At 51.9% G+C, this 22,650-nt stretch overlaps 1 protein-coding gene across 1 annotated transcript in view; it reads left to right on the forward strand.

Moving 5' to 3' along the window:
• The first annotated feature begins 6,931 nt into the window (after nt 1-6,931).
• Nucleotides 6,932-22,650, forward strand: part of Lrp1 (low density lipoprotein receptor-related protein 1) — an 80,509-nt gene continuing 64,790 nt past the window's right edge. The window contains exons 1-6 of the mRNA XM_005397348.2: nt 6,932-7,016; nt 15,023-15,145; nt 17,401-17,538; nt 19,629-19,748; nt 21,165-21,293; nt 21,413-21,676. Of these exons, the coding sequence (XP_005397405.1) occupies nt 6,932-7,016; nt 15,023-15,145; nt 17,401-17,538; nt 19,629-19,748; nt 21,165-21,293; nt 21,413-21,676 (859 nt within the window). The remainder of the gene's footprint in view (nt 7,017-15,022; nt 15,146-17,400; nt 17,539-19,628; nt 19,749-21,164; nt 21,294-21,412; nt 21,677-22,650) is intronic.

Raw genomic sequence — 22,650 nt, forward strand, 5'->3', positions numbered from 1 at the left:
AAATACCTGTTTTCTTTATCCTTTCATCTGCTGATGGACATATAGGCCACTTCCAAGATTTAGCTATTATGAATTGTGCTGCTATAATCATAGGTATGTAAGTGTCACTATAATATGATGTCCTTAACACTTTTGAGAAGATACCTAGAAGGGGAATAGCTGAGTGAAAGGGAATTCCTATTTTTAGTTTTTTGAGGAATCTCCATACTTATTTCCATAGTGATTGTACCAGTTCACATTTCCATCAACAGTGAAAAAAAAGATTCCTTTTTTTCCCACAGCATCACCAACACTTGTTATTATTTGTTTCTTGTGATGGCCATTTGTTCTGGAGGAAGATGGACTATCCCTGCTGTTTTAATTTGCATTTCTCTAATGGCCTTCAATGTTGAACTTTTTTCATGTATTTATTGGCCAATTATACTTCTGAGAAGTATTCATTTCAGTTGTCCGATTTTATATCAAGACTCTTATTTAGGGGCAGGTCTTGAGTTCCTCGTATATTCTAAATATTAGTCCTCTGTGTAAGGTGTAGCTGGCAACATTTTTTTTTTTTTTTTTGAGGGGGTATCAGGAATCAAACTCAGGACCGTGTGCTTGCCAGGCAGGGGCTTGTGCCACTGAGCTATATCCCTCGCCCTTTTTTGTATTCTGTAGGTTCTCTTTTCACTCTGTTAGTTGTTTCCTCCGCTGTGCAGGCTTTTAATTTGATATAATCGCATCTGTTGATTCTCAATGTTATTTCTTATGCAATTGGAGTCCTCTTGACAAAGTCCTTGACTCCACCTATGACATCAAGTTTTGCCTATTTTTATCTTGGAGCAGGTTAAGTACTTTACAGGATATTTGGGGGTTTTTGTTTTGCTTGTTTTTGCTTTTTTGAGACAGGGTCTTGCTATGTAGCTCAGGCTGATCCTCAACTCACTATGTAATCCATCCCAGCCTTGAACTTGTGGCAATCCTCCTGCCTCAGCCTCCGGAGTGCTGGAATTACAGGTATGCACCACAAACCAGGCTTACAGGATGTATTTTTATGTCTGGCTGCTTTAACTCTACCTGTTTTGAGATTTGTCTAAGATGTTGCATGTATTTGTTTATTTTTATTGCTGAGTAGTAGCCCATTGTAGAGAGATACCAGTTTGTTTATCTTTTTTTAAATAAATGATGGACACCTGAATGATAACCACTTTTTGGCTGTGAGGAAGAAAACTGCTGTGAACATCTTATATTCAAGTCTGTGTGTAAGTGTATATTTTAATTTCTCTTGGATAAACAACTAGGTATAACCTCTGGGTCATAGATTAGGTATGTGCTTAGTTACATAAGAAACTGCAGCATGTTGATCCAAACTGATATACGCTTTACATTCCCACCAAGGATATATGATAGTGCCAGTTGCTCTACAATCCCACTGTTTGGTACTGTCAATTTTTAAAAGTTTAACTATTTTGGTGGGTATGGAGAGGTATCACATTTTGATTTTAAATTGCATTTCCTTTTTTTTTTTTTTTCTTTGAGACATGGTCTCACTATGCAATTCAGGCTGGCCTTGAGCTCGCTTTGTAGCCCAGACTGGCCTCAACCTCGCAAAGATTCTCCTGCCTCAGCCTCCTCCTGAGTGCTGGGATTACAAGCGTGTGCCACCATGCCCAGCACTCCTTTTTCTTTTTGAGAGAGGATCTTGCTATGTTGCTGAGACTGGCCCCAAACTTCTTGGCTCAGATGATCTTCCTACCCCACTTTGCCAGTTCCAGCAACCCTGGGACTACAAGCTCACCATCCTACCTGAGAAATTTGCATTTTCTTGAAAACTAAATATGCTGAGAACTTTTCATATGCTTCTTGGCCATTCACTGAGTTGTCTTTTCCTCACTGTGTTATAGGACTTATAATATATCTTGCATACACATTTGTGCCTTGGCAAGTCAATAAACAAGCCTACTTGGCCTATTCATTTTCTTAACAATGCCTTTTGAGAAGCAAAATTTTTCAATTCTCATGTTTCATTTTTTTTAATTTTCTTTTTGTTTTGTTTTTGGTTTTGGTCTTTTTGAAACATGTTTTCACTATGCAGTTCAGGCTGGCCTTAAACTCACTTTGTAGCCCAGGTTGGCTTTGAACTCACAGCGATTCTCCTGCCTCAGCCTCCTGAGTGCTGGGATTACAGGCATGTACCACCACACCCAGACTCATTTTTTTTCTTTTATATTTACTGCTTTCTGTGGTTTAAGAAAATTTTTCAGCTCCCAATTTGGAATTATATTTTGTGCATTTATTTAAAGGCAGAATTTAGTTTTTATAATTTAGGTTTATAATCCACTTTAATTCTTACACATGATGTGAGGCGGGGTCAAGGTTCTTTTTTATTTCTCTCATGTGGACATTAAGGTGTCACAATAGGAAGTTGTCACAGTGGGAAGTCCTACCTCTCATCCCTTCACAGTCACACAGATTTAACAATATACAAATCAAAATACCTTTATGAGAAGTCCAGAATCCAGTTGAGAGTTTACAGTTCCCTCAGACAAGCACAGAGCTGCAAAGAGCCGCGCTGAGACAGGTGCCACATTCCCGATCTTGGAGTGGGGGTTTTCCCAGCGATAGCATCCTCCAGGAGCAGAAAACCTCCAATAGACTTGTCTCACTAGACAGGTTCAGCTCCAAGTACAGTCCCTGATCAGTAGTAAAGAGGAGTTAAAAAGTAGATGTTATGTCTAAACTAACCCTAAAGCAGAATTGCGGAGGGGACAGGGTGGGGAGCTAAGTGGAGGGGTAGTAAACACTAAGAAATTGAATAATCATCTGATTCGCGGGCATATTCCTTAATCTCTCTTAGCCTCTATTCCATGGTCTATGAGCTGGAAATAACATCCATATCACAAGGTAGCTATGAGACTTAAGCGTGTTAATGAATATAAAGTTCATTACTTGCTCTGTAAAGGTCGGCCTTTTCCCTCTTTGCACTGTCCCTCCGACCCTTTAGGGATACTTTCCGGCGCACATCTTTAACCGACCACTAGGTGGTGTTAGCTTCTGAGCCGCTCAGTCCCAGAGCAGTTCACTGAATGGCCTATTTCACGCCTTTTCACTCAGAAAAAAATGGGTGGTTAATAACTTGCTGAAGGAAGATACCCACTTCCCACATCAAACTTCTTTCCAGTCTATCACCATCCTTGGTATCCTGATCGTGAATTTTGGAAAATTTCTCCTCCTCGACTTTCCACTATTTTAGTTATACTCCCAACCCAAGCATTTGAAGATGGAAGCTCCATAAGTAGGGAGAAACAGACTGAACAATGAGTGACATCAGAAAGACACAGGGGAGAAGATACTTGCAGCAGCATCCCTTCTCCTACCGGGAAAGTACTCCCAGTCCTAACACTCCTGCCAGCTTCCCCACCAGCGAAGAGCTGGGTGGAGGGCTGAGCTTGCAGTTCAGTGGTAGAGCACTTCTCTAGTTTGCACAAGGGCCTGGATTCAATTTCTGGTACTGGAGGAAAAAAAAAAGACCTGGATGGATACAAAGAAGTAGAAAATATGATCTCTGTTCTCAGGGAGTTTATGGTCTTGTGGTAGACACAAAACTCTCCAAATTAAGTGCTAACCTCTGGGTGCTGGGGTTATCTCGAGTACAAGGTTTGAAGAGAAGAGCAAGAGTTTTGAGGGCAGAGCAAGAACCAATGGAAGAAGCTGGGCGTGGTAGCTCATGCCTGTAATCCCAGCACTTGGGAGGCTGAGGCAGGAGGATTATTTGCAAGCTCGAGACCAGCCTGGGCTACAAAGTGAACTCAAGGCCAGCCCGAACTGCATAGCGAGACCCTGTCTCAAAAAGACAGAAAAAAAGAACAATGGAAGAGCTTTTCTTAGGAGGGTAGAGGAGCTGGAGGAACAGAATAATTAAAGGTCGGACAGAAATATGCATTCTCTTATCTCAGAGAGACTCCTGCAGCCGTTCACATACTGGAACCCAAGGGCCCCACAAACCCAGTAGTGTTGAGCACCCAAGAAGGAGATTCCCAGTAGCCAACATAAAGCATGAGGTGGATATATAAATACAGTGTGGAAAGAGATCAAGATGAATTAATTGAAAAAAAAAAGTTACAAGAATATAGTATGAACTCATGGGTGGTTTTCAAGGATATTCACTTACATTGAAGGTTTTTAAAATTTTTCTTAAAAAGCCTCCTGGGCTGGGGATGTAGCTCAGTGGCATAAGCATTTGCCTGGCAAACCCGAGGTCATGAGTTCGATTCCCAGTACAAAAAAAAAAGCCCCCTGGAAGGATCCCAGAGGAACCCCTAGTAGTGGTTACTTTCAAGAAGGGCTGAAGAATGGGACCACAAAGCAGCTGAAAGTTTGGTTATATCTTCCAACCTCCTACCCTCTTCTACTCTGAGATTCTTAACCACTATTTTATTATTATGAAAAGTTAATAAAAATAAACACACATTCACATTCAGAAGATAGCAGGGGTTTGGAGCGAGCAAGCAAGGAAATGTCAACACGCTGGCTGACACCAGAGTTTGGGAAGCCATGACCGGGAGAAGAGTCCTTATTTGATTTAGTTGTTTACAGACACCCAGCAGAGTTCTGTCGGCACAGAAAAGGCAGAGAGGAAGTGGTTTTAGGAAGATTCACCTAAGTAAGTAAGGTAGCCTGGAGGGAGAGCCCCTCACAACCCAATCAGGGCGATCCAGATGTGTTTTTCCCGCATGCTTCAGTTGGATTTTACTTGGACCACAGTACTGGGAGGGGTCCTGGCAGAAACCTAGCAGGCATCCATTAAAAACATTTGGTGCGTCCCTGCCTGGTCCTGGCACTACGTTAAGCCATGCGGGCTGAATAAAGAGTGGAACAAGACCCCACCCCTGCTGGGAGATATCCTCTGGCAGTGAAAACGGAGGAAATCTGAGATGTATTTCAAAGGGGAAAAAACCAGCAGGCCTTAAGCACAGGCTGGCAAGATTGGACACAAGAACGACAGACCCGGTCAAGTTGGTCAAAAGTCTGAGGTTTCCACCCTGGGAGACTAAAAGCAGGTGGCCATGACCCTGAGCAAAGAGAACCAGGACGAGGCTCTGGCTCGGGGGAAAGGTCGAGCTCACTATCATTCACAGTCAAATTCTCCCCGGCTCCCTTTTCTGCCAGGGCAGAAGGAAGGTTTGGGGGCTTTTCCCGGGGTTTTTCCCTCACTAGAACTAAAGAGAATCAAGGCTGGTGCAAACAGCCCTCATCTCTAAGGTCAATCTCTGGCAGCCGAAGTCGCCTGCTGGGCTCCCTCAACTCCGACCTGAGACACCCAGAAAGTCAGATACCAGGGGTGCAGACTTCAGACGGCACCCAGAAGCGGGCAGCGGCCAGAAGCACACTCACTGGGCCCTGGAACCGCCTTCCGGACTCAGTACCACTCCTGGGCGGGCTGGGCCTGGGTACAAAGGTCCGGCGGGCGGGCGCGCGGCAGGCACTCCCTCAAAACAGGCTCGCAAGCGCAGTTCCAGAGTCCCTCATCTCATCCCAAATCCCTGTTGCTCGGAATTTAAAACCCTGGCTTGGTGGGAAGCCAGTCAGGAGGTACAAAAAACAACACACAACAACACACACACACACACACACACACACACACACACACACACACACACACACACACACACACAGAATACATGAGTCCCGACCTCTTGGGGCAAAAGGGGTTGCCCTTCCTCAACCCCACCCGCTGGTGACTCACCTCCCTCCAAACCAGGGCCTGCCCCTCCCGCGCCCGGTGCCAGGCGAGCAGGGCGGGGCGTCCCGAGGTGGGCTCCATCCCCAGTCCCGGGCGGGCGGGCAAGCCGCGGCGTGTCCCCCGGGTGCCCTGTTTACACGCGGCCCCGCAGCTAGGAGGGGGCGGGTCCCGCGCGCCTCCCCCACCCCCGCGCCGCCCGGGTCCCCGTCCCCGTCTCGCAGCCTCCAAATCAAAGCTCGGCCTTTCCCCGTAGTTTCCCCGTGGACTGCAGGCCCTGCCCCCACCCTGGGCAAAGAGGCACAGTCAGGGCTCCCCGAGGAAATCGGGCTTCGGCCCAGACTCCGGCTCCTGGAACCTCGAGAGGGGCCCCCGAAATGCTAGGGTCTGACACCGACTTTCAGAGAGGACGCCCGGCTCTGCGCGCCCACTGCCCCATCCCACCCTCGACCCCTCAGCTCTCTGGAGTGCGGCGGGGGAGGACCTAAGCAAGGGAGCGGGATCCCCGGGCCCCAAGCCGGCTAGCGGACCCCCGGGGCTCCCACTCCCGCGCCGCTTCCCAGAACTCCAACGCCCGTAGCGACTCCGACTCCCCCTCCCCAGGGCAGCGCGCCAACCGGCGCATGCGCACTCGCGGGATTGCCGCGTAGCTCGTTCTCCCCCCCCACCTTTTTTTCTTTCCCCGCCCCTTCCCTCCCTCCCTCCTTTCCCCGTCCCCTCCCTCTCCCCCTTCGGCCCCCCCGCCGCACTTTAGTCCGGGGAACAGCGGTGCGAGCTCCAGGCCCGTGCTCTGAGGAGGCGGAAACGAGGGGAGCCCCCAGAGCTCCGTCAGACCCCTTCCAAAAGCTCCCCACCCGGTCCACGCCCCCTACCCCCATCCCGCCTCCTCCCAATTGTGCATTTTTGCAGCCGGAGGCGGCTCCGCGATGGGGCTTTGAGCTTCGCCTAGGGAGGGGAAAGAGGAGCCAGGAGTAAAGCAAGGGGTGAAGGATTTGGATTTGGGGGCAGGGGGCGCACGCCCCGTCAGCAGGCCCTTCCCAAGGGGCTCAGAGCCACCTCTTCACCCACGCCCCTGGTGCGCTCTGCCGAAGAAAAGAATAATAGAGCAGGGGGGAGAGGAAGATAAAAGGGGACCCCCCAGCTGGGGGGGGGCGAAGGAGAGAAGTGGCAGGACCAGAGGGGAGGGGGCTGCGGCTTGCATCAGACCACACCATGCTGACCCCGCCGCCGCCGCCGCTGCTGCTGCTGCTGCTGCTGCTGCCCTCGCTCTCAGCTCTGGTCGCGGCCGCTATCGACGGTGAGTGAGGTTCCGCGGCCCCCTTGGACCCCTGGGGCACCCCCTCCCCAGCCCCCACTCCTGCGTGCTGGGGAGGAAGGGAGACGTGGGAGGGGGTGCCTTTTGTTATCCCAGTCCAGCTGACACAGCAGCGGCCTGACTGAGGGCGGGGATGGGGGTCTGATTTGGGGAATGGGGGCCCTGGGCAAATGATGGTTCTGGGGGAGGCCCCCCAGCCTAGACAAAGACCAAAGGCCCGGCCAGGGAGAAGAGGGCTCCCCCTTTTTCTGAGCCCGAGATCGAGAGGCCTTCTCTTCCCATCTCGGGCTGGGGAGGGCCTCTGCTTCCCTTACATCCTCCACCCTCCTGCCCCCCCATCTGATTTGTGAAGGAATCCGGATTTGCAATGTAGGGCTGCCAAAGGGGGTGAAGGGGGATGCAATGGCTTCTGAAGGCTCCAAGGGGAAGCCAGGCCAGGGGTGCCCTGCTGAGCGGAGAGCAGGCTGGCCCGACAAGGCTGTGGGTGGGAAGAGAGGGGCCGCCTGCTTGGATGTAGTATGGGCCCTGGAGCCCAAGCTTGAAGGCCTGGGTCCAGGATCCAGGGCTGCCCCTTGGGTCCTGAGGTGGGTTCTTTCCCCTCTTAGGGCCTCTGTCAGTGGTCTGGGTAGAGCTGTTTTGGAGGGTGAAGAGGGGGCGGTGATGCTGTGTGACTTTGAATTTTCCTTCTTAATTCCTGAGAGCCCTGGGGTGAAGGAAACATCAGATGTCATCACTGGGGAAGGGGCTTGGAGAGTGGCCTGGAATGCCGGGGCAGAGGGAGGGAGGGAGGGGCGCTCCCTGCTCCCCCCACTTCTGGCTTGATCCACAGGGCTGGAAGGAGCGGTGGAGGCTGGATAGGGGTTATGGACTATGCCCCACCTCCCAGCTGCCCCTTTAACCCCTCTCCATCCCACTCAGAGATACTGCTGCAGAGTTAGGCTTGGGCTGAAACTGTTCTTTTGGGAAAATGGGGTGCGCTTCTCCCCTTTTTCTGTCAGCTATTTTTCTTCATACTTGTGAGTCACTGGTTTAAACCTTGCTCAAGCTTTAGGCAGGGGTCATGGGGCTGGGTTGGGCTGATTTGAAAAGGGATGAGATTGCTTTGCTTCCTGTCCTCTTTGCCCTCTTGCCAAGGCACAAAGCAGCCTCATCCCATCATGCACCCCTCCTCTATCTTCTCAATCTTGCCAGGCTGGAATAGGGAAAGTTTCTCTGAAACCAAATTATCTATCTCTCTCCCCTTTCCCTAAGTTGCTCCACTGGGGGAGGAGGACTGGAGGATCAGAAAGCAGCTGTGTCCAGAAAAAAAAAACAACAAAAAAACAATTTATTCAGTGGCCCTTAATCATGCATCTTGGGGACTGTCTGTCTGCACCCCCCACACAATTATCCTCCACAAGAGGAGGACAGAGACACGGCCCTGAAAATCCTCCAGATCTGCCCACACAGCTACCCTCTGCCTGTGACTGCCTCTGTTATCAAGTTCTTTGCTCTCAGCCCTGTGAGGGCAGAGGGGAAACGGAGGCAGAGGTTTAGGTGCAGCTCCTTCTGGGGGATGGAGAGAAAAAAAACATTGGATGAGAAGGAGCTCCATCAGGAGGCTCACGAAGGCAAGTGGGTAGAGTTAGACAGAAGCAAGGAGTCTCAGAGGAGAGCAGAAGAGACCCCAGCCTAGTCAGGGGTGAGCCCCAGGGAGCCTCACTCTCACATCACAGATGGGCCCTGGTGGCCACACCATGTTGATTCCCAGTGTTTGGATAAGGCAGACTGAACGTATTCTCCTTCAATGTCTCCCTACTCATCCTTAAAACTACCATGCCCACCTCTGCATCCCCAGCTCAGACCAGACTCTGCTCAGAGTCCCAGAAGAGGACCTCTGCCTCCACACACACACCAGCATCCCTCCCCTAGCAATGGAAATGCGCATACTCTGCAAGGTAGGAAGGGAGAGTTTTGGAGAAACGTAGGCTCACCTCTGTCCAATGGCAGCGCCTGATCCAGATGCCTGCTTATTACTTCCAGGTCCAAAAAAACTTCCTTTCCTTTCCTGAGAAGGAACTCCGGCCCAGCCCACCTGACCTAGTGTCTTCCTTCTGCTGCCTCAGGCCCTGCTCCTTTCTCTCCTGCCTCTCTTCTGAAACTGCCCGCAGGCTTCCCTTCTTCTAGAGAGTTGTCACTCCCCACCCCAGACGGAATTGAATGTACTGTACTTGCTCCCGGGGAAGACGGGAAAGAGATGGGGCAGGGGTTGGGAAAAGGAATCACTGAGAGCCCTGCTGAGATTGAGGGACATTGTGAAGTGGGAAGGAGGCTGACTTCTCCTCTTCCTGCCTCTCCACAGCCCTTTGAGCTGGGGTACTAAGCAGTTACTGCAGCAGGTGAACAGCTGCAGTAAGTGTTGCGGCTGAGTATCAACCTCCTGACTTTAAAAGAAGGTTCCAAACTCCATTCTCCCTACTCAGACCCAGGCCCTAAATATCTCTGCTTACCTTCCTCTTTCAAAGCAGGGATATGTGAGAAATTCACTTGGGGATTATTTTGACATTTGAGGCTGCTTCCCAAGCTTTTTTTTTTCCTTCCACTCTTGTTTCTGCTCTGTTTTCTCCAGTTTTCAAAAAAATTATCATCATCATTATTATTTTTACCTTTGATCGTTTCCCAATGACTAGGCCTCCCAGGGCTGTCAGCCGGGGCACTGGCCAAAGTCAAATCCTGCCCCAGTCCCCCGACTCTTCAAAACTCCTTCCAGGGTTGGGGTTTTAGTTCAGTGGTAGAGTACGTGCTTCGCATACTTAGAGCCTCAGTTCAATGCCAGCACCAAACTCAACCCTCTTCCCTACCTTTGGGACGTCCTTCCTTCCTCAAGCCTCGCTGTCCTTCCTCCTGCTGCAGTCTCAGCCCTGCCCATCAAAGCTCAAAGCCTACAGTTTATGTCTCCCCAAGGTTCTCTGTCAGGATCCTCCCCACCTCTCGGGCTGCCCACCCTTCAAGTGCTCTAGCTGGCGGGTAGGGAGTGAAGGGGGACTTACTATCCTTGGGGAATCAGGTGCTGTTGAGTTGACTGAGACTGTGAAAGGGTCCCTGACTTACTGGTGCTCCATGTGAGCCCCAGGGAACCTGGTCCCGCCCCTCTGTGTTCTGTCCCAGATTTCCGAGAGGTTAGCAGGATCCGGCATTGTTTGGAGAAGGAAGCAGTTGACTCTGGAGTGTTTCCGGTGCAGTGGCCTCAGGCACCAGTGTAAAACCTCCCCGAGGGGGAGCTGAGGGGTGTGGGAGAAGTGGCAGTTGCCCCTCTTGCAGCTGAGATGAGAGTCTCCCAGGCTGTGTGTGGCTTCCCTGGCTAAAGAGCTGGCTTGCTTCCACCCACCCTCCAGGACAGGAGCAGCGGCCCGTCTTCTGGGTCTGCCTTGGGTCAGACTCTGGGAATGCCGTGACTGTCTCCCCAAGCCAGGGTGCTGCCCCACCCTACTCCGAGTCTCCGTGGGGTAGTTATTCTCAGGTTCATCCTAGGACAACTGTGTCGCCATCTTGGCAACCTCTGGGCTGAGCCCCCTTCCTGTCTTTTTTGCCTGCGTGCTTTCCTTTCGGTCTGTCCCTTTGCGTGTGTTGTCTCTGGCCCTCTTGTTTCATCTATTACTTGCCCATTCTCTGTGGCATTCTCTGCCCTGACTGTCCTGTCACTTGTCTTACTTTCTTCTGCCTGTCTCCATTTTTTTTCCATCCTGCCCGTCGGTATTTCAAACCCTGCCTGGGAGGAGAGTCCTCCTGAGCTTTTCCTCCTCACTCCCTCACTCCCCACCTTACCATTTTGATGTTGTTCTTCCCCTCCCTGTCCGGACCCAGACCATCCGGTACTGTGGTGAAAGTTCCCCTTCCATTTTCCTTCAAAGTCCTCTCTTCCTGCTTCACTCATTTTGGGAAGAAGTTTTAAAAAGAATGTTTCTGGAAGAAAGAAACTGGTACCCATTATGGCCTATAGGCAGTATTTCAGAAGGAAAGAAGGTTAGACCTCTGGCAGAACTTCCTGACAGGCATCTGAAAACTGGAGGATGATGGTCAAGAGCTGAGAGCTTTTACTTCTGGTGAGCGTAGGCCACGTCGGGGTGGACAGGAGCGAGGACTTGTGATGCCCTGCTGAGAGATATGCTGACCTTTGCTGGCACTTGAAGGGTCTGGATTTTATTTGTGGAGAGAGAAAAAGATGATAGAGAGGTCATGGGTCGGGCTAATGTCCTACTGAGTCAATATTGACTCAGGGTGGAAGGGGAGACCCTTCTCCTCCTCTGGCAGTCCAAGCCACCCTGTCTGTCCATCTGTCCAGGCCGCAGAGCAGAGGCCCAGACTCAGGAATGACAAAAATGTGTCTGAGCCTCACTGAGCTGCGGGAAGGAGCCACCGGGTAACACCCAAAATAACATAAAATTTGGTGAAAAACTCTCCATTTGGGTCTGGGAGGCCCTTGCCGCCCTACCCCTCTAAGTCTGAAAGTTTAAATTCCTGCAGGCTGTGCCCCAAAGCCTGGGTGTCTGGGTGTCTCTGTTCCCTAGATACACCATGTGGCTCCTTTTGGAACACATCCCCCGTCTGTCTCAGAGAGGAGCCTGTCTGCCCCTGCATCAGCGCTTGGAAAGGGCCCCCTGGTCCCTATGCTTTTCTTCCTCCGGTCTCCTTGTCCTTCAGGAAGTACCATCTGAGGCCCCCTAGGAGGTGTTGAGACGTGGGTCCCCTGCTCTGGAAAAGGGTCCTGCCAGGCCTGGGCTTTTCTGCCTGCCACTCTTCTCTGGCCAGACATGCTTCCCCACCCCACACTCCAGGTCCCAGAGTGGGACAGAGGATGACAGCCAAGACTCAGGCAGGGCAGGGGGGGTCTGTGTTGTGTCTGGACATATACCCAAGCCCACACCTCCTGCTCTGGCTCCAGTTTGGTGGCCCTGGGGGCCATGGCTGGGCCAGGCGCCTGGGTTGGAGGGGGGTGGGTAGGGTGTTGGCCAAGTTAGCATGGCGGTCACATTCATCTCTAGGCAAAGCTGAGAACAGACGGCCCCTGTGTCCTGGTGTTCTTCCTGGAACTAGCTCACTGTCCTCCTTCTCCAGTCCTTTCCTCCTTCTCCCTCTTACCTCACCCCTCTTCTGTCCCATGCTTGTCCATCCCTGTCACCTCTCTGCACCCTCCTCTTGGAGGGGCCCTGAAGGCCACCCCTTACTAATCCATCCCTTCCTTCCTAGCATGGAGAACCGGTGTTGTCCGTGCCCTTTCCCTTCTAAATTGAGTTCCAAGCGCTCAGTTACTCATCGCTCCTCAGTTTCCTTGTCTATAAGATGGGGTTTACAACGCACCCACCTCTGCAAGGCTGTGAGGATCTAAAGGAGTTACTACAGAGAGTGTTTGAGATCTGTGGCCAGCAACAGTGACCATGCGCAGGAGTATAACCTCGGGTCGTGAGGTGGGGGAGGCTGTTAGTTGCTTCTGAGCTTAGAGCGATATTGTTTCTCCATCTGAATGCAGACCACAAAGGTGGTTTTCTGAGTTCTAGACTCAGATGTAGAAGGCTCAGTTAGGGGGCATGGGGTTGGCTTTGCCTCTAAGCAGATTATAAGTTTCCACCCCCCTCCCCACCCCAGCTTGGAGGAGGCTTCCCTTGGCTGTGGAGACTGCCCCGAAGTAGGTTACGTGTTTCTTTTCTCCCTTCTCCCCCTGAAGGAAATCAAAGACAGGCTTCAGCCTTCTCACTTGAGATTCCTGAGGCTATCGCCACCTTCCCGGACAGGAGGGAAGTTCCTTCACATGTATCTCCCTGGTCCTTGTGCCACCCTGGCCCTCTGGGGACGAGCGCCCCCACCAGCCCTCTACCCCGGGGCCAGAGGAGGTGCTGCTTGGGACAGGGGCTGAGCCCTCCTCTTCCTTGCACTGCCCCCATCCCCCACTCCCCTCTCTCCTAAAGAGCACATCTGGTTTGTGAATCTCTCATTCCAGCTTTCGGAGTTTGCCAGCTGCTGTTTCCTCTGTCGAGTTCAGGCCAAAAATGGGGGTGGGGGACAGTGGGGGGACTATGTGAGGGCCTAAGGAGGGGGGTTCAAGGAGGGGGGACCATGAAATGGAAGGGAGGTTAGAGTGACCAACCCGTGACCTCGGTCCTGGCTGTAAGTTCTGTCCTGAGGAGAGATAGAGGCACAGACTAAGTCCAGGTTGGGGAGGAAAGGGGCATGGAGCTGGGGGGAGCACAGGGGTCCATTTCTGGGCTGCAAACATCCCATCTGCCTTTGAGTCCCATTGCAGCCCCCTCGCCCCCCTCAGGCGGCCTGGCTGGCCAGGGGAAGCGTTGGTTCTCCGGCATGCTAACTAGGCTGGCGGGCTGTGTTTCCCGGGAAGACCTCACAGCTGGCCCAGTGGGGCAATGAACTCAGCATTATCCACCTCCTCAAGGGGCCTTTATTCCCGGCTCGGGGTGGGGGGGCCAGAGGGGGACGCGGGGGGCCTGGCCACACCATCCTTGATGTGTTTCCCGAACTCAGCTCTGGTTCTGGCCAGGGGCCTGAGTGCAGTTCCCGCTGCCAGAGATGGGGGTTACGGAGGGAAGGCTTCTCGGCATGACCCCCATCAGACTTCCCCCCTCCCTCGGAGCCCTGACACACTTTCCTTACACTTCCATCTCTGCCCTGCATTTGAGTTAGCTGTTCACAACTGTCTTCCTCGGAGACTGTGGCTCCTGAAGGGCGGAGAGGAGGGAGGCTCAGCGGCTAGTGCAGTGCCTGCAGAATGGAAGTGGCCTTCACACAGGCCAAGGAAAAGGTGCTGAGGAACCAGGAGGCTGGGAACCTGGTCCTGGGTGGGGGGCAAAGACCACGATGCAAGACATGGTGATGGGGTGGGCGCTTCTGAACCTCTTGTAGGAACAGGAGACTGGTGAGGACTGCACTGGTTGAGAGCCTAAAGTCAGCTGAACTGAGTTGAGTCCTGGTAGCTCTGTGGCCCCAGGCAAGTGTGGCCCAGTTTCCCGTCTGTGAAACGGTGGTATGAGTGGCCCCTACTTTGTCATCCTGTGGAGAGGATTAGAGAAGATGATACATGGAAAGAACTGGCTTACCACAGCTCCCAGCGCATACTAAGCCCTCCAGGAATAAGAATCGGCTGCTACCATTCTAACTCCTCCTTGGGAGCAAGGGCGGGAAGAGGATGGGGTGGGAGGGCAGTTCTAGGAGGTCCCGGATGCAGTAATTCCACAGGTTGGTGAGCAGAAACTACTAGAGGTCATGCCTGCCACCCCCACTTCTGTTCTCCCTCTGGACTACCCTGAGCAATCTCTTGGAGCCTCTTACCTGAGGACTTCTGTGGGAAATCCTCCCTGAAATCTAATCAGCAAGGGGGCTGTGTCTTTAGAAAGCGGAGGTGACAGCGGCGTATCTGCCCTACCCAGTGCCTCTTGTCCCTCTGCAGATGCCATCTCTGAACCCTTCTGTGTGCCAAGGGTACCCCCTATACAGAGCTCCCGTCTGGAGACTTGGTGATTTGGGGTTGGGATTGGCTGGGTGATGGGTCAAGGATCGAGAGTGCCCTACAGGGCAGAGAAGCACAGAAGTTAGAAAAGGCCAGCTCTGGGCTGCTAGTGGGAGTGAAAGGGAAATGACGAGAAAACTCAGCAGAGGCCTCTCCCCCCGCCCCCCATCACTGTTAGTCAGCAAAGCCTGGGGTATTAGTGTCTGGTCAGAGTGACAAGAGCAGCAAGGGCTTGACCCTGAAGGGGGAGGAGGGGCGCAGTGGTCACGCAGCCTTGAGCATCTGCTGCTGGTGGTGGTAAAGCCCTCCTGGGATCCCCACCCTCCCCTGCCACGGCTACACAACGTCAAGTCCAAGCACATGGACTATGGTTAGAATCTGGGCCCGGTGGGGACTAATGCTAGGGAAGAAAGGGGAGTCCTGGGGAGCTTCAGGGCCTCCGAGTTGGCCTGCACCCTTCCTTTATACGTCCCTTTTCTTTCCTTGCCCCTAGCCCCTAAGACTTGCAGCCCCAAGCAGTTTGCCTGCAGAGACCAAATCACCTGTATCTCAAAGGGCTGGCGGTGTGATGGCGAGAGGGACTGCCCGGATGGCTCTGATGAGGCCCCTGAGATTTGTAAGTACCTTTTCTGGGTCTCTCTTTCCAAACCCTTGACATCCCTTTCCTTTGGCCGATGCTTGAGATGAGGACAGGTACTCTCTAGCCTGATGTGGACCTTGCTCTGTGGCTGTGTTTGTCCATGACACAGCTAAAACTGTCCTCTGCCCCCTCTTCCAGTGCCCGGTACTTTGCCTGGTGTGCAAAGGAATGGCACCTTAATTTCTCCCTGGGCTACTGCACCCGGAGCCTGCTGGGAACTGTGCTCCGTGGGCTGCAGCACTGTCAGGAGAAGATGGCTTGGCGGCCCTTCCTCTTTTCCCAGTTTTGAGTCTCCCCAGGGCCCTGACAAGTGGCCTGTAGGTCCTGCCAGGTACCATTTTGGCCTTAGGCTCTCAGGCCAAAGGCCAGGGTCTTGCTCAGCCTCTGTACCAGAAGCCCCACCCCTGCACATTTCCCGCCATCTCCGCCTTCCCTGCCCCCAATAAATGGTGTAATCAGAGGCAGCTGTTTAAACTGGGAGAAAGGTCCCCACCCAATCTTCATCCTGCCAGAGGAGGGGTGGAGGACTTGCTGGCAGGACCCGAGTCCTGGGCAACCGGCACAGTCCTGGGGTCTCCACCTTCAGCATCCCCCCTGCTTAGCTAATCTGGCTCAGGGTCTAGGTGACCCTTTATTCTACGACTATCTCTGTTCTCTCTCCTGGGCTTTATCCTGCTCCATTTCTCTCCCATGCTCCCTCCCCACCTAAACCTATACTTATTAGGGGTAATTTTAGGGACCAAAAGTGAAGCCATCCGTTCTCTCGTCCTCATCCTACACCCTGCCTTGGAGGAGTGGGGCTGAGAATATTTGTTCTATAGTCTTTTCCAGTCTGATGCCGCCGCCTCTACACCCTGCGTTTCTGACCCTGTGTTTAGGTGTTCAGAGTAAAGAAACCCATGCAGATGGCCCAGATCTGGCTCTTTGTATCCATTGTTTTCTTCAGTTTGGTGCATACCCCCTCTTATGTACATCCGTGCATCACACCAATTCAAGCACACTCCGGGACCCATAACAGACACACATAGACCCCCAAAGACCCCCCCACACACTAAGTTGCTCATCCGTACTCTGACAAAGGCGCAGACACATGAGCATAGTCCATGCCCGCGCTCTGAGGTACCCAGACACAAGCACCAACAGAGGCACGTACACACCAGCCACCCGCGCAGACCCGTGCCACACACCACAACCTACCACGCTCCCACCCTTCACTTGTGCGTGTGGATTCTTCCAGGATCCGTGGATCTGCATGGGCACAGGTGCAGTCACCCACCTGGCAGTTCTGGAAGTACCAGAGACTTCACCAGCTGGCCACAGCATTTGACCCTGCCGAAGTCCTTTCATCAGGGTGCCTCTCTGGGGTGGAAGTCTAGAATAGCGCTAACAGAAATATATTGAAAGGCACATATGCAAGTTTGAAATTTTCTAGTACCTACATTTAAAACAAAGTAAAAAAGAAAAATATTCAATTTAATAATTTACCCAGTGTATCCAAAGTACAGGATTATCATTTCAGTATATTACCCATAGAAAATTTATCAGAGCTCTTTGCCCCTTTTTGTATTGTCTTCAAAATCCAGTGTGTTCTTATAGTTCCATGTACATTCTCATTTTATAGCTAGTTTGAACCAGTCAAACTAGCTATAAAATGAGATGCTTGATAGCCACCTGTGTAGCTGATGCTACACATTAGTCAGTGCAGTTCTACAAGACTTGGTGTCACACTCCTCCCCAGGCTCCGTGCCCTGGGGAGCTATGAAAGGAAATGTTCTTTGTCATTTAAGTTTCTCTCTGCCGTGGACTCAGCTGAACAAAACCTTTCACCTCTGATCGCCTGCCTCCTAAGTGTAGAATGCTGAGGCCCTGGCGTCCATAGGCATCAGGTATTAGGGGAGTGGACTCTCTGGTGAAGGTCTAGTTTTCCCCTGCACTTGCTCCCAGCTGTGGAGCTGCTGTTGGCAATGCTGGGTGAGAGCTGTAGGGCAGTGGTGGCAAACCTATGGCACGCGTGCTGCAATCAGCTGCTTGCTATCATTGAAAGCTCTAAAAGGTTCAGCGTCACTACTCTAGGGGCCGAGGGATCTAACGGACATCTGAGACTTCTGAAAAAGGCGGGTTCTGAAACCACAGTCTCAGTGTATCCCAAGCCCACAACCCCCCTCGGTGAAAGCTGGCCAGACAGCCACCATAGCCTACATGGTTGTGCCAACTCTTCTATCTCCTCCCAGGTCCACAGAGTAAGGCCCAGCGATGCCAGCCGAACGAGCACAATTGCCTGGGCACTGAACTCTGCGTTCCCATGTCCCGCCTCTGCAACGGGGTCCAGGACTGTGTGGATGGCTCAGATGAGGGGTCCCACTGCCGAGGTAAGGACTGCCCTGTACTCTTTCATTCCTGGTAGATGATGCATGAGCTCTCTGCCTGGCATCCGTTGGGATGGGAGGCCCGCCACCTAAGGACTGTTCTTCTTTGCACCATCAGTGGGGGTGAGGCTTTGTCCTACTCCCCTGCCCAGACTTGCCATCAGACAGCAGATGACATTGGTGAGCCCTTGGGCTTGGAGCTTGATCAAACAAGTGTCCCGGCCTGGGCACTTCCTTCTGGCTGTGTGTGATTTTTCCAGACCGAAGTTTCTCATCTGTAAAAGAGAGATCGTACTTTTTTCGTACTTCCTGCTTTGAGTAATGGGGTCCTTTCTTCTAAAGGACACAAGTCCTGACACTGTAATTGAAGCTGGGGTTAGTAGGATCTATAGTTTTGTTTACCTGCTGTCCCCACCAGTGCCCTGGAAGGATCCCCAGGGACTGTAGGCCTTGGGGGGCCCTGCAATCTGCTTTGTACCCGGCTTCCCTGATAGCCTGTACTTTCAGAGGTGGTTGATGGCAAAGCCTTCTAGTCTGAGGAGGGAACATTACAGGGTAAGTCAGACCTCTTCCCACCTGTGGCTCAGGTCACCAGCTCTGCAGTCTCCCTGTGGGCCATGGACAGTCTGAGTCACTGTGCAAACAACTGAGGAGAAATCAGAGGATTGGGAAGAGACAGAGCCTCAGACCTGTCTACCTGGGAAAAGTGGCCCTCTCTACCGTTCTGAGGTCTGGGCCTAGAGCAGGCAGCCTTGGAGAGTCCCTGAGCAAGGCCCTGGGGGAGGGGCAATCACAGGACGAGAGGTGGGGCCATCTTGTCTTGTGCCATACACATGTCAGAAAACATCTGCCTGTGGGAGGAGACACATCTGGATCTTTTCACTCAGGCAGGGAGTGTGGAGCAAGAGAGTTTTTGGAAGATTTTTCTCCTTTCCTTTGGTTGATTTTTTTCTGAAGCTCCTGGAATAGGATGCAGAAGCAGGCTTGGGGGCTGATTTCAATTACCACCGGTACCACCCATACCTCTTCCTGTCGGACTATGTGTATCCAAGTTTACTTCCGTCCGAGTACCTTTTCAGTTTTGAAGACAACAAAAAACCCGGAAAACCTAGGGTTTGAACTTCCTTCTCTGCGTCTCCCTACCCCACCCCACCTTATATCCAGAAGAGAAACGCTTTTCTAGAACAAACCATGTTCCCCTTCTTTGGGGAGGGCTGAAGGGCAGCACATTTGGGCTGCTGGTGGAAGTGGGGAGGAGGAAGAATAACTGGGGCCTGGCCCCCATCTCGGCTCTTCCTGGCAGGCTTAGTGCCTTAAACGCCTTAACATCTCAGCCGCTCTCTCTCCTGGGGGGAGCGGGGGTGTGAGGCAGCTGGACAAAGGGGTCTTTGTGGCCCAGCTGCCTGGCCCCACGCAAGGCCATTAATTGGGTCGCTGGTCTGGGGGGGCAGGCAACTGCTCTCCCACCTCTCCCTCCTCCTGTCTCACTCCCTTCTGTCTCCCCTGTGGAAGTGGGTCAGTGGCAGAAGAAATATTGGAAAAGGATCCCGAGGGAACCAGTTTTGTTCCTTCTCTCCATCCTCCCCCTGAGGGAAAGACCTTGGGCTTTCTCTCTGAGGTTCCAGGGGCACAAGGGACAGGTTGAAGGGATGCTTCTAGGCCAGAGCTCAAGACAGACTTGAATGCATACCTGTTCTTCACCTTCACCCAAAGCTGACATTGTATTCCGTGGGCAGTGCGGATAAAAGGCTGTGAGAAGGATAGGACTCGCTGTATCTTCTTCCTGTTGACCCCAACAAAGTACCAGCACCCTATGGGGACACAGGTGATCCCGAGCAGCCAGAGCAGGGAGAGGTGCTTCTAAGCTGAAATTGACTCTATGACATTGAGCCAATCTCAGGCCCTCTCTAGGCTTCAGTTTCCTCATTCGCAAAGTACAGTCCATGCTTCCTTAGGCCCTTACCCTCTCGGACAATGTTGACCTTCCTTTTGAAGTCAGACTTGAAGACTGACGGGAGGTGAGGGAAGGCTGCTGTCCGAGGGTGGTTGCTGGGTCTGGAGACCTGAATGTGTGTCTCTCCTGCCCCACGCAGAGCTCCGAGGTAACTGCTCTCGGCTGGGCTGCCAGCATCACTGTGTCCCCACACTCAGCGGGCCCACCTGCTACTGCAACAGCAGCTTCCAGCTGCAGGCAGACGGCAAGACCTGCAAAGGTACGTTAGTGCATGTGCTTGCATGCGTGTGTGTGTGTGCTGCCGGGGCTGGTAGGGTAGGGGAAATGAGAAGGGGGTGCAAAGGGGGAGTTCTAGGCATGATTAGGAACCCTAGCTATTTGCTTCCACCAGACTTTTAAAAATGCATCTTATTATAGGCTGTAGATAAATTTTTTTGTAAAAAATTACAGCATTATAGATACATCTGGTTTCCTTTGCCAGCTTCTTTTCAATTCTGGTCCTTTTCCCATCTCTCTGGAGGTCAGTTCTGCTATCAGTGTGCTAGCTCTCTTTGCAGATACCCACGTGTGCATTTGTGTATGCGGACTCATGGAAAATCTAACGAAAGTGTGTGTATGGTGCCCCTTTTTGCATAAAGAGTACCATACTGTAGGTATCACTTACAGTGTTTTTTGCTCCTCAATCTGTTCCAGAGTTTTTCTCTGTTAATATGTAAAGATCTACCTCATTCTTTTAAAAAACCACTGTGACGTATAATTACTACCACAGTTTACTTGGCCATCTCCCTGTTGATGACTAAGATGTTCCCAATTTTTGTCTGTCTCAAGCAATGCAAACTTTTCTGTTTTAAATTTGCCTCCCTAGAGTCTGCATAAATGCCAGCTTCTCTGGGAAGCCATCCTGGCCGCTCTTAAATCACATCCCTACTACTGGCATTCTCTATTCCCTTTCTCTAGTTTGTTTTTCAGTCCTGGGGGTGGAACCTAGGGCCTTGTGCACAGCAGGCAAATACTCCACTTACTGAGCTATTCCCCGCAGCCCCTCTTGGTCTAACTTTTTTTCAATAGCACCAGTTACTTTTCATGACACTTACACCTCTAAAATACACTACCTTTTGTTTTCTTCAGTGCTATAATAACAATATTTCATTTACTATCCAAGTATAAGTTTCTCAGGACAAAATGTGGGTCTATTTTAAAATTTGCTAGTGTATATCTTCTACCTGCTACGTAGGTGCTCAAGAAATCTTTTCTACAGCTGTTTATGGTGGTACACACCCATCATCCCACTCCTTAGGAGGAGGATCAAAAGTTTGAGGCCAGCCTGGGCAACATACCAAGACCCTATCTCTACAGGGGGTGGAGGGCACTGGGAATATAGGTCAGTGGTTGAGGCATGTTTAGCATGCATGAGGCCCTGGGTTCAATCTCCGGTACTACCACCAAAAAAAAGTTTTCTGAATGAATGGATGACATGTGCACATGTGTGATGCTTCTTCAGAGTAAGTTCTAAGACTAGATTTGCTGGGCAATCAGGTTAGCACGTTTGGTACTATAAGAGATTCTGCCAGACTGTCCTTCAAAGTAGGATGGACGTATGGTGGTGTCTAAGGGCACCCACATTCCTGACCTCACTACCCTGGAAATGACCATACCCTTGTCCTTTCCCTGGCAGACTTTGACGAATGCTCTGTGTATGGCACCTGCAGCCAGCTATGCACCAACACAGACGGTTCCTTCACGTGCAGCTGCGTGGAAGGGTACCTGCTGCAACCTGACAACCGCTCCTGCAAGGCGAAGAATGGTGGGTGGGGCTGCCCGTGACCTCCATGCCAGACACCCTCAGTGCAGTTCCCTGATGGGGAGGGGCCTGAGAAATGCACAGGCCGCAGCTGCACTGACCCTTCTCTGCCCCGTCCTCAGAGCCAGTAGACCGGCCCCCTGTGCTGCTCATCGCCAACTCCCAGAACATCCTGGCTACGTACCTGAGCGGGGCCCAGGTGTCTACCATCACCCCTACCAGCACGCGGCAGACCACAGCCATGGACTTCAGCTATGCCAACGAGACCGTGTGCTGGGTCCACATAGGAGACAGTGCCGCCCAGACACAGCTAAAGTGTGCCCGCATGCCAGGCCTGAAGGGCTTTGTGGATGAGCACACTATCAACATCTCCCTCAGCTTACACCGTGAGTCACCTGCTCTCAGCTCAGAGGGCAAGGGAGGGCAAGGGAGATGTGTGAGAGGGACCCCGGCTGGAACAGGGATCGGGGCTTAGAGAAGATGGTCCCTGTCTGGGGCAGGAGCCCGATTAAGATGTCCCTGACTGAGGCTGAGGCAGGGGCCTGGACACCATGCTGCCGGTTTAGGGCAAGGTCAAAGCTAGTTTTTCTTCCTCTTTGAGCTGTCTCTAGCTGGCCCCTGCATTTCTAGCTCTGGGCTGAGAGCGGTCTCAGAGGACAAGTAAGGATTGAAAGGGCAATGAATGGTCAATCTCTAGAGACCAGAAACTGTCCCTTCTCTAGGATAAGAGAGTGCTGATTAGACCACAGAGGGGCTGACCCACACAGCAAGAGCCAAGGCTAGGGGAAGAAGGAGCTGGAGCCAAGGGAAGCCCTGCTAAGTTACGGCTGAGGGCAGAGGAGCCAGGGCCTTCATTTCCTTTGGGGACATGACCAGAGAGGATTCCTAGCTGCAGGGTAGAAGAAAGGGTGTCACGGGATGGGGCACGTGCATAGTTGAGTGTAGATACACCGCTTGGCACAGTCCTGCTCTTCTCAGATCCCACTACACAAAAAACAAAAAGCCCTAGAGTCAACGTCTGACATCATCACATTTCCATGAAATGCTTCGCAGGTCTGAGAGAAAGAACCTGGCATGTGATTGATTTGCCGCACCTCCCAGGGTAACTTTATGACCCTGCGTAAACCAGAATTTCTTACCTCTGCCTTGGTTTCCTAATTTGCATAGTGGGTTTGAGCTTATCTGTCCAAATCAGATTAACTGAAGTGAAAGCTTGTAGGTAGTTGTATAGAAAGGACCATTCAATCCTAAGATTTAGGATTGTGAACCTTCAGTTTCTCTAGAAAGTCTTTTCTTCTTCTTCTTCTTCTTCTTCTTCTTCTTCTTCTTCTTCTTCTTCTTCTTCTTCTTCTTCTTCTTC

Source organism: Chinchilla lanigera, unplaced genomic scaffold (genome assembly GCF_000276665.1).
Source record: "Chinchilla lanigera isolate Chin_1 unplaced genomic scaffold, ChiLan1.0 scaffold00057, whole genome shotgun sequence".
In the NCBI taxonomy this organism is placed as follows: domain Eukaryota; kingdom Metazoa; phylum Chordata; class Mammalia; order Rodentia; family Chinchillidae; genus Chinchilla; species Chinchilla lanigera.